The sequence below is a fragment of the Cucumis sativus genome, chromosome 3 (genome assembly GCF_000004075.3).
Source record: "Cucumis sativus cultivar 9930 chromosome 3, Cucumber_9930_V3, whole genome shotgun sequence".
NCBI classification, from domain to species: domain Eukaryota; kingdom Viridiplantae; phylum Streptophyta; class Magnoliopsida; order Cucurbitales; family Cucurbitaceae; genus Cucumis; species Cucumis sativus.
The window spans coordinates 31004173-31016591 of NC_026657.2; the positions used below are offsets into that span (position 1 = coordinate 31004173).

Here is a 12419-nt window from a genome sequence, read left to right on the forward strand (position 1 = left end):
AGTATTTTTTAAAAAAAAACAGTAAATCTGTTTCAAATGCTTTGCTGATGAGTACATACATCTTTTTTTTTTAAACAAAAAAATATCTTTTTTTTCTATTTTGTTATATAGATCACAAATATTGAAATACTCTTGTAATTCTAGTCTAAATAGATAGTAATAAACATAATTTTTTTTGTTACATTTACTCTAATCGAAATGGTTATACAACGAAGTGATATTTTTTTTTTTTGTGAATGAACGTTTAGACCATAAATATTTAACATCATTGTCTAGTTGTAGAGATATGTATGGATAGATAATAATATTCTTTAGCTCAAGTTATAAGTGTTCAAATTGAAGTGGTGTTGTGTGTATATATAACAATAAAAATTTCAATAATTAGAATGTGATTTAAAACATAGACATCCAACATAACAATTTAATGGTGGAAATATGCATTAACAGGTAATTATCGCACCTTTTGCCCATTTAAAATTTTGTAAAATTTGTGCTTTGTCTTTCTTTTCTACATACTTACAACACTATTCAGATCAAATATCATTTTGTAAATATCATTTTATTAGTCATAACGTGTGTTTCCTTTTTCGATTATGTATTAAAATAAAATATAAACGACCATTATAGATTAGCCAACTCAAATAAATAAGTATTCATTTTAAAACAATTATAATTGATAGCACTTTATGAATAATATTAGGTATTTAGCAATTTTGTTTAGAGTGTAAATATAGCATCTATAAGTGTATTTAAAATTTGTTATATTTACCAATTCTTTTTTCTTGTGCTACATTTGAATTGCCCTTCTTCTTAAACTAGTGGTTTCAGTTGCTCATTCCGGTTGAAGTTTAAGAATTTACTAGACATAATTTAAAGTTTGAATTTACTAGACATAATTTAAAGTTTAAACTATTAGACATTTTGTAAAACTTAGAGATCAAAATAGACACCAACAAACTTGTAAGTTGGTTGAAAAGAAACAATCATCAAAACTTTATTGGCATTCTTAAAAGTATATGATGAGACCTATTATTCTACCATTAAATAATAATTTGATACACTTAGTTGGTATCTCATCATCAATCATCGGTACGAAAATCAAATCTTTCACCTCGAATATGGGAGAGTTTATTTAAAACATTCAAAACATCCAAGAATTAAAGAAGAAACATTTGGTGGCTTTACCTGAATGGATTTGATTTGTTATTTTGGAAAACAATGAAGTAGAGAGGACGACGTATTTGTTTCATCATCTGAGTGGGCTTTGTGTTTGGGCCTTTTATATGAACATGTGGGCAGGAATAAGATATTAATATTGGGCCAAGTCCAAGTAATATTGGGAAAGCCAATCCTCAATAATATTGACCTCCTGCTTTCTCACATCTTTCAACCATTTTGGATCATCAGGATTTGAGAATCTTAAGTCTACATGATGAGCTCCTGTTTCATTACCAGTATTAATTATTTGTTTCTGCCCTCAAATTTATTATATTATATGTAATTTTGTGTGTATATATATATTTGATGTGGGGATGAATATTGAATACTAACCTTCCTTTGCCACAATAGCTATTATAGTTGAGGATATGTTCTTGAGCACCCTGAATTGAAGGCATAATATTATTAAAATTATGTTAGAGATAAAGTATGAATTATTATGAAGAGAGAGATAGAGAGTACCCTCCACCACTCCAAGGATCTCTCAAGCCATTGAAGAAGATTATGTTGCTTCCAAACCTCTTCAGAACTCTCTCAATATTCTGCATCTCAATATCTTTAGTTTTAAATTATGTGTCCATGTTTACAAACTATATTAAAGAAATCTTTGGAGGCCAAATTCAAATAAAATAAATTATAGACTTTTGGGTTAATTAGTGATTTAAAATAGTATCTTCTAGGAGACTCTTGTTCAAGCCTTTCTAGGGTTGTTTCCTCTACATTTAACATTAATTTCCACTTAGACACAAAAAAGTGGAAATCAAATATTAAATGGAATGTGCATTTTACCATTAGCTAGACCTTAACTATCAACTTCTTATTGCTTTCCTGGGGGGGACCCTAGTTCAGAAGGAAGGATTCCCAGAGCACTCATGGATAGGAAATAAAGAAAAAGGGACTTACATGTCCCCCAAAGTGTGTGGGGATCCAAATACGGCGTGGCTCAACGTCAAAGAAGGTTTTGCAAAACTGAAATCGGTCTGCAAAGTGCCATGTTGAGGCTGGAAATATGCTTTCTTTTGTGTTACCACCTGTTGGCAATATCATTTCCGTACATGCCTGCATTTTTGCAATCTAATTCTCATCATTATATATTTTATATTTATATATTAATTGCTTCCAAAATTCAGAATTTGGACTGCCTAAATCTTCCAAACTTTGTTACTGCTTTTTCAGAAATCAAATGATCAAATCAGTACTCCACTCAACTGTCTCTCTATAAGTCAACCCATTAACTAATTTAAGTAATATTTTATTATGGGTCACATATAGACATATATATATATATAACATATATTAAATAATATACGAAGGGAAGGAAGGCTCACTTAGCTTTATTTTAAGATTCATGGAAAGTATGAACACTAAATAATTTGGAAATTTTATGGTATTATATAAGAATGAGAATGACACGTGCATGAATTAAAATGTAATTCTAACGCAAAATTAAGTTGAAAAATCAACATGAATGGCCTTTTTTAAAAAAAAAGTCCAAATAAGATATAATCCAAACTTTTGATTGTTATTCTTTTTTTTTTTTTTTTTTTACCTTTTTTCTTACATCATCATCGTTAAAATTACTAAAACAACACATAAGGCATCAGCCGGTTTCCTTCTTTTGTCTAGGTTAGATGCTAAGAAAATTGAAAACAAACTGGAATAAATAAAATAAATAAAAAACAAACGAGATATAATAAAGAGATAAGAATGAAGAGAGAAAGAGTAGTGGAGAGGAAAAAAAGGACCTGCCAAGACCAATCTCCAAGATCGTGAGGATCAGAATCATCGTCAAGATCAAAACATGTGACGGTGCCCGTGAAGTTGTAATAGATGTTAGCCGCACCATACAACTTCGTAAACGAGTCGTTCCCAGACCTTGGATCGTCAATCGCCTTACACATCTGCACTACCATTCATGTTTGCACTTTCATATTTAATGCATTCTCTTTTTCTGATACAAATTAAGTTAAAAAGAAAGAGGGGGAAGAGCAAGGAATTAAGTTAATATATATATTACCTGTTTAACTGGATATGCTGGCAAGGGATTTAAAAAATTCGAGGGCGTGGGATAATCAGTCATTGCCGTGTATATTATTGCTGTTGACAACCAGTTTTTAATCGATTCCGCCTCCGCCTCCCTGAATTAACATACTTTTAACTTATTATTCATTACATATTAACTCTTTCCCTCCACGGAGAATTCAGAAATTTATTAACATTTATATTGGTTTTCTATGTAAATAATAAAGTTGAGAGAAGCCTTTCAACAGTAATAGTAGTACACACATATGTTTTAAATAAGTAGAGAAAGTAAACTACTATTATATTCTAAATAATAATAATAGAAACATTTAAGCATCTTACAAAAATAAATATTATAAAAATTATTAGAAATAAGGTGGGCTGATTTTATAATTTTAACAAAAATAATTATCTACTATGATTAGATTTAAGAAAAATTGCTCCCTACAATCTTTAGTCGTTAGCTACATTTTTATATAGTTTTTTGTAATAAAACAATATTTTATTATTTTTAACTATTTTCTTTAAAAGTAATTCTTTACATGGAATGACAAATGATTCATGTGTTTCCTAATTACATCTATCACTTTATTTAATATAAGTAAAAAAGGGTAAAAAAGGAAAAAGCTAAATTGTTCATTGTCTCTAAAATTCTTTATTTATTTAGTTTCTAAATTTGATAAAATTTCACATCTAAACTTTTAAAATATCTTTTCCTTTTTTTTTTCAGAAAAAAAGAAGCTAGCATGGACCTAAGTTGACTGGTGTAAATTTATTATAAATCTTCCTCTTAATGAATTCTTTTTAGAAAATAACTTAAGAGTAAATTTATAATTTAAACCTAAAAAGAGGGTAAATAAAACTTACTTGCAAAATTTGAAAGACTTACGAAGCAACTGGGGACCTTGTGGGTGGGTTGAAGTGATGTCAATGAGATGCCATGACTCTTTAATCACACTGTAACAGTTCTGACTCTCACTCTGTACAAATTTCCCCCACACGCAATCACATTCAAATTAAATTTATCATCTTATCCTATCTATTTTTCCTTTTTATCACCTATTCAATATTTTAATTTTATATTTTCTTAAATATACATATATATCTTCTCAATTTTATATTTTGTGTCCATGGCCTATTAAATATTTGAAAAAACAAAATTTGTATAGATGTTACGTCAATTTGGACTAAATTTTTTATCTTCATCCAATAACATTTTGAGGCCATTTGAAGGAAGGGTTGGATTAGGATAAAATTAGCGTTATGATAATATGTGTTTGTAAAAAAGATTATAATACGTAGTGTTATGATAATATGTCTTAGAGGAAAGATTATGTAGGAAGGATTATGAGATAATTATGATAAAATATGTTTGAGATAAAGGTTTCGTAGGTAGTGTTTTGAATTTTTTTATTTTACATTTTTTTAAAAAAATTCGTATTCTAAATCTAATACACAAATTTCGTATATTTAATTTACCAAATTGTCATATTTTCGTAAAACTGTTTTCAATTTTTCTAAAAAAATATGACAGTTCATTTTCAATATTTTATATGTTATGTGTGAATAAATTATTAATTTTTCTTTTAAATTCATATTCTAATTTTAATACACAAATTTTGTATATTAAATTTACCAAATCGTCCTATTTTTTATAAAATAGTTTGTCTTAAATTTTTTAAATACATCCAATTTTTTTTTTTACTTTTTTTAAGTAATTGTTAAAGTTTAATAAATTACTCTTTTTCCATCTGAATATAAAACATTGTCAATTTTTTTTTACTTAAACTTTTTTTACTTTTTTCTCCCTTTTTAAAGAGAGATTGTTGTTCTATCGACAACAAAAATGATAAAAAGTATGATGAAGTAATGAAAAATATAAAAATAAGAAAGAAGAGAAAAAAAAGTACATTTTGAAAAAATATGAGCATAATAAATTGGTAAAAGTTGTAGATTCAAATTCAAATAAATATTAAGAAAAAATTTGCCATTAAATTGAATCTTTAAAAGAAAATTGTTGTATATTTAAAGTTTAAATACATTTTAAAATATTTGTTATACATTATAGGTTATTGAAAGATTCAAAAGTTAATTTAATTTAATATTAAACCGCCTGACTTGATCTTTTATAAGTTTAATAATTGAAATTCACTTAACTTAAATTTATCAATAGATTAGTTTTAAAATAAAATATTTAAAAAGGTAAAAAACCAATAAAAGACATGAAATAATAAAATTTTAAAAAATGTTAAATATGAGAATTAAATGCGTAAACTTATCATAATTAATATTAAATTAAATTAAGAAAACAAAATTCTTTTTAAAATTATTAAATTAATTAAAAGCAAATGACATCTTATTAAAAAAAAGTAAATTTTAAAAAATGAACGAAAGAATAAAACTACTAGAGTTAGAGAGGTAGAGTTAATGGGGAGTTGAGGAGAGATTGAGAATGAATAGAGAGGGAAAAGAGTTATGGTAAGTCTAAAACAAGGATTGATTTCGATAACCGTTCATTCAAACAAGTGTTGAGTTACGATAACCCTAACTCCATAGTGATAACCCTTAGTCCAAACACTCCCTAACTTTTAACTTCAATTTAAATTTTACTAATTGGTTGACGAAATTTAATTATTGAAAAAAAGCTCAAACATTCATTTTATTAAAATAAAATTTTAAACAAAAATAAGTTTTGTTGATCCACAGATTAACTATTGATTAACTTTGCTTTTTTTTTTTTAAAGTTCAATAATCTTTTTTTCTTCTATCTAAAACTTAATTAGTTACATACATGTATGTATAAGGTCCAATTTGTTCGCGTGATAGAATTGTTTTTTATTTTTCTAAATATTTAAAAAAGATCAATTATGATACAAAATTAGTGACATAAAATTTAAATTTATATAATACATAGTTACCATTTAAACATAGGAGTAAAGAATTAAGACTTTTTTGTTGAACCAAATTTGAAAGTTGATAAATAAAAATAAATATAAACTTAAAAGAGTAAGGAGGATTGAATTTGTAATTGAATGAATTTTTAAAATACGTTAATAAAGAGGTGGTTGTAATGTTTATAATTGGTATTATTGTCGTTCTAGTTGTTTTGTTATTTGTGTCGCAATGTTGATGGCATCTTCTTTTGTTACTTGAGACACAAAGGCATGTGGGGCTGTCCTTATGCAATATTATCTTTTAATTATATGATACCTCTCTCTATTTAAACACTTATCACTATCATTACGGGGGCCACATTCTATGTTTTATTCTCTTTTTTCCATTTTTCTTTCTAAATTACCTTCATTTTATTTTCCTTATTTTTCGTCCTTAATTTCTTTCAAAATTCTTGTCTTTCATTCACCTAATTACACCATCATACGTTTTATATATTATTATTATTATTATTTAAAAATGTATTATTTTCCAAGAAGAATTGTGAAAAAGAAAAGTAAAGAGTAAAGGAGAGAGAGAGAGACCTTGAAATCTTGGGTGACGATGTTGTTGAAGGCATAAGGAGAAGTAATATTTTCCAACTGGAGAATGGGAGCAGATGATGCTAAAGCTCCCAGGGCAATGTGGGGGTATTTCAATCTAAACCATGCTGCCAGCACTGCATACTCACACAAATCCACGATAAATCAAATCTACTCAAGTTTAATAAACATTTTGCGTCAAAAAAGTATTTACATTCAAATTTAAACTATGGACCAAGAATTATTAAAATAATCACAAATGAAAATTAAATGGTGGATAAAATATGTAATGATCAAAGGGGAAAATGGTTTAAAGATTGTTGTTTAGTTACTTTTCCAGGAGATTGACAACCTAAACATGTAGCTCAAGTAGTTAAAAAATATTATTATAACGATCAAATTGTTGAAAGTATCTAGAAATATAACAAAATTTTGTTGGGTATTTGATACTAAAAAACGGTTGTATCAATCATTTGTAATAAATACAAATGAATGACTATATGACAATTCAACACAGAGGAATCAACCATTGGCGATGGTCTCCCAAAAATTCAATAATTGAAAATGAAATGGAAACTGGAAAGTAAATTCAATGACGCGATGAAATCAAGAAAATGGAAAGTAAATAGGTGGAGAATCGGAATTGACTTACTTCCTCCATAAGAGCCACCAAAGACCAGAACCGGCGAATCAACCGCCGACAAATTCTTCTTCAAATCGGTAATGAGAGTAGCATAATCCGCCAACGCCTGTGTAGAGCTCAAATATCCGAGCATACTGGAATTACTGTTAGCCACATCTTCATCCCCCCCAAACGGAATCGATTTCCCGTAAAACCTATGCTACAAATTAATTACAAAATCCCTAGAGTTCCCATTCCAGATAAAACAAACACAAAATAAATGAAATTAAGGCAAAAATCGAGACGAAATTGAATGAAATAATAGTACCTCGATGAAAACGACGAGTGCGCGGAAATGTGGAGCGTATTGGAGAAGAAAACCGGTGTTCTGTGCAAACCATTCGATATTACCTTCGTTGCCGGTGTAAACGAAGATGGGAGAATTATGGGCAGCGCCGCCCCAATAGGTATCGTTGATGAGATATCTTTGTTGAAATGATTGATAGCTTTGGGGATTGAAGTTGAAGTGGTCGAGGATCTGAGTGAAGAAGCTGGTCTGGTAGGGGAGGAGGGGATCGATTGGAGAACTTTGAGGGCGGAGGAGAAGGGAAGAAGGGAAGGAAAGGGGGATTTTGGAGAAGGAAGAAGTGAAATGGAGGGAAAGGAAGAGGAAAATCGAAAGGGAAATGGATGGAGCAGCGGCCATTGTTGGAGATGAGTGGGAGTGGGGAGAGTTGGGAGTGAAATCACAGAAGTCCGCGTTTTCTTCTACAGAAATTACAATTTTTCTTTTTCAATATCAATTAACATTCAATTACAAACTCACAAATCAACTCTAATCCTAATCCTAATTTGAGTGCCAGTTTTATAAGGTTGAATATATATAACGAGAAAAAACTCATAAGGAGATGTTTAGTTTGTGTAATTATAGAAATGTGTAAATAGTTTTTTTAAATCTCTTTATATCTATTAATTTCAAGTTAAAAATATTAAAATGAATTAAATTTTAAATTTTAAATGGACTGTTATATATTATTATGATCACAAATTTTCAACATATCATTACTTTTTTTAAAACAATAATAAAAAATATCTATAACAAAATTCTATTCGTAACAAATATTTGATAGGTAGTAATATCCTTCTATAAATTGCCTTGAATTCATTGATAAAATATAAAAATTTAGTTATAGTTTTTAAATATTTTAACTTATTTTATGATTTTTTAAAATGACCTTTCTATATTTCATTATATTCCCCTGTCGACTTCTTTTGGCTTATTTAATGTTTCTATTAATTATTGTAGAGAAAAAGGTAACCAATAAGATTTTAAAAATTATCGTAGAACAAACAACAAAAAAAAAAAAAACAATGAAAACAAAATTTACATAAAACAATTAAAATATACGATAATAGAATATATAAATATATATTGATCGATGTTTGAGATGAAATGCATTTTTCTAGGTATAAACACATTCATTTACAAATACTATAACTCAACATTTGCTACTATTTGGAGTTACAAACGTACAATTTAGATGACGTATAGTGTTGTTGATCAATTAAAAGTTTCACCCTAGAGTGTAAAATGATTATTTCTAACTAATTGGATGACATAGGTAAAAGTGTTAGTGAAAAAACAATGGAGCAAACTTCTTTTAGTAGTTGATAAAATAAAGTTAAATAATTATTTATTACAAATCACGCAAGAAGGGATAGTGGGATTTTCCTTCCTTCTTTCTTATTATTTAAAAAATGACAAAGAAATACACATTAATAGATAGTAGGTAAAGTAATTACGTAATTTATAATTTGTTGAGGGATAAAAAAGTAAAAAGAAAAAAGGAAGATTATTTATCCTACATTTTGAAGGGTAGTAAGATAAGATTGTGTAGAAGTGATTTAATAGTGTTCACAGTGTTATTTGTAATTTTGTCCCAAAGACATATAAATTATAAAGGATGAAGAAGTCAAATGAATAATTTTGTGATTTAAAGAAGAAAGGAAGTCAATATAATGATATTTTGTATAATTTTGTAGATAGAAAGATTTGCAAGCTGAATTGGGTCCCAATTGGAAAATGTTGATGAAAAAGGAGGGTAGGCCACCTGGACAGTACAACCCCAATCTCAAATCGTTGGAATTTTTTAATCATAATGCTCAAATGCAATACCCCTAAACTACTATTTATATATATATATATAATTAGACCCTAGTGCTCTTCAAGGATAAGTCTTTAGATCAATTCATTATTCAATTTCATAATAATTGGTCTCTCTATTTAAGATCTAATCTAACTAATTAATAATACATTTTTATTTTAATACCATGTTTGTTTGGAATAGTTTCTAGAGTGTTTAATTTTTTTTTAAAAAAAAATTAAGTGATTAGTTTTGAAGAAAAAAAAGTTAAACACCACTTGTATTTTTAAAAAATTTATTTTTTTTAGATGATTGATTTCTCCATGAGTAATTCATTCTTCATTTTCACTATGTTGTCGTAGCTATCATCGGTCCAACTATGTGGCTGCCTCTAGCCACTACCATCAATTCTTTCCCTCACATTCCATTCACTAGAGTTTAGAGTTAGATATATAGTGCCAAAGATTTGACTTTTGTTATGTCGAAACAAAATTAAGAATCATCAATTGTAGGAGTATTTGATAAATTTTGTATTTTTAGGCAGATTTATAATTTAAGTGCATGACAAAATTACAGATGTGTTTCAAAATTCAAAATAAATGTACTTTCACTTTTGGAATATGTTGTTTGAAGAATACTATGATGTACAGTTTCACCCGATGTAATAATAATAAAAAAAAAAGTAGTAAGTGAATTTAATACAACAATAATTGATATAATTTTCTATCTTTCAATCTACAATAGTCATATTAAGAAATTGGTTAGTACTAAAAAAAAAGGCATATTTCAATTTATTTTTATTTTACTTTTTATTTTTGACAAATATCAATTTATATCGATGAAATTGAGGGTTTGCACCAATAATTTAAACCCTAAAATAACATTTGTGTTAGTTTAAACACTGAACTTTTATGTGTATTTTTTATTTAAATAAACATTGATAAATAATATCAACAATTTGAACATTATATTATGTTTTTCTTTAAAAAAAATAATTACAGTTAATTTAGAATATCAATTAAAATAAAATCGAAAAGTTTATTTGGAAAAGATTACATGTTTTTCATAATAGTTTTCAAATTAAATTTGAAGAAGATGATAATGATTAATTTGATACAGTAAAATTTAAATGGATAGATTATTAGTTTAACATTTAAATTGATACTGACTCGTAAAGTTATACACTTATATCATAATTAATTTAAATTGATACAAAGTCTAAATTAGAGACATAAATTATTATTTATCTCAATTTTTTTTATGTATGATGTGTCACCTAAGACTAAATTAGCACGTGTTAGCTAATGTTGTGGTAGTAGGCTAGGAAGAAGACTAAACACAGACGCATTATTTTGAATTATGCTGATTTTTTCTCAGATTTTGTTAGAATCATGTAAATATTATTGTAAATTTTATTAACTATGGTGACCTACAATTCGGTAACTAAATACCCTTTTTAGGTAAGCCCTGATAAATTTTGAATTCATAACTTTGCATCTGCCTTTAAATTGCATATTGCCTGATTCCATTATTTTTGCACATTAATTGTTCCAAACATACGAGTTAAATATTCAAAGTACTATGGTAACTTAATTTTATTAGGTGAGAAAACTAGAGATCTATACTGGCAGTCGAGTTTTATGTTAGTACAACCAATAATGAAAATTAAGGTTTTTCTTTTGAGTATTTATCTTTAACTTTTAATGAAATAACGTACAACTAACTACTAACTATAGTTAGTCGTAGAACCAAAATCTTAAAATAGACCTTGCGTAAGAGTTTGACTATTTTTTTAAAAAAAATCTTTATCTATTTCTTACCAAATAACATGTCATTATTTACGATTCAAAGTAAGTTTCTTAATACACCATTATTAGTTTTAGACATGGTCAAGACTAAATTTAAAATTTCACGTTGCTTTAACGATAACAAACACTAAACTTTCAATTAATTGCTTCTCTTTTTCCAGAGACAAAATCTACTGAATTACAATCATGATTTTATTGTCTGCTGTTGAAAGTTTATTGAAAGATGGGGTGGGTAATAAATTTTCACTTGGAAGATTTTTACCGTGTGTAAGTAAGATTTAAATGTTTGAAGGAAAAGGAAAGCACTTTTGTAAAAGTAACTTGTTGGAGAAAGATGGTAAAAGAACTATATATAATATTGTTGAAGAAGATGGTAATTAAAATAATTAATTGTACATATAGAAATAGGAGGAATTTTAGCACTGTATTTAAGTGTCCTTAATTATTGCCTATAGCACCAGCAATTATCATTAGAGCACTTATTACATCCAAAAGCCAACTCTATTGTTTATTCACCAAACCACCACCACCTTCTTTCACTTGATAACGAAGATCCAAACGACTTCTCTTGTTTATATAAATCAATTGAATAAGCCAACTAAAAAATAAGAGTCCAGCAACGTGAGGAACCACAACCTTATTCATTTCACACATTTTAATTTATCAAATCTTATGTTATACTTACTTATAATAATAAAACAAACCATCTCCTCACCCATAATATAGAACTACAAAAGTTTATATCTAAACCAAAAACTATATATTTTTTTCATCTAATGAAAATTGTAGACAAATTACTATTTATTTAGCATGTACCTTCAAAGTTAACAAAATATAGGTAAGTGAATTAAAAATTTTATGTTAATATCATATAAATAAACTTAGCTACGACTATACAAACTAAGTTCGTTAAGTAAACAATATCTATAAAATATTTTAAAAAGTAGTATTAGTCTATAAAGTTTAGGCAATTTTATAATTTTGTTTTAAAGATCTGAAAGTTAAATTTTAATATAAACGTGTCACAATTGAATTTTGGTGGGAGTGATATTTTGAATTGTAAGATAGGTTTGTAGTATAATTTTGGTGAGAGTAGCGTAGATGGAAGAAAAATGTTGCCATTCTTTGAAAA

General features: G+C 27.4%; 1 protein-coding gene across 1 annotated transcript; it reads right to left on the minus strand.

The window, feature by feature from the left end:
• Positions 1-965: 965 nt before the first annotated feature.
• On the minus strand, positions 966-8169 carry LOC101203128 (lysosomal Pro-X carboxypeptidase). The gene is made up of 10 exons (XM_004136447.3): positions 7664-8169; positions 7366-7555; positions 6717-6850; positions 4108-4220; positions 3236-3356; positions 2964-3119; positions 2122-2277; positions 1681-1760; positions 1552-1601; positions 966-1440 (listed from the first exon to the last, which is right to left on the minus strand). The coding sequence occupies exons 1-10, from the start codon at positions 8039-8041 to the stop codon at positions 1310-1312; spliced, it is 1509 nt and encodes a 502-aa protein (XP_004136495.1). The 5' UTR covers positions 8042-8169; the 3' UTR covers positions 966-1309.
• Positions 8170-12419: the final 4250 nt, after the last annotated feature.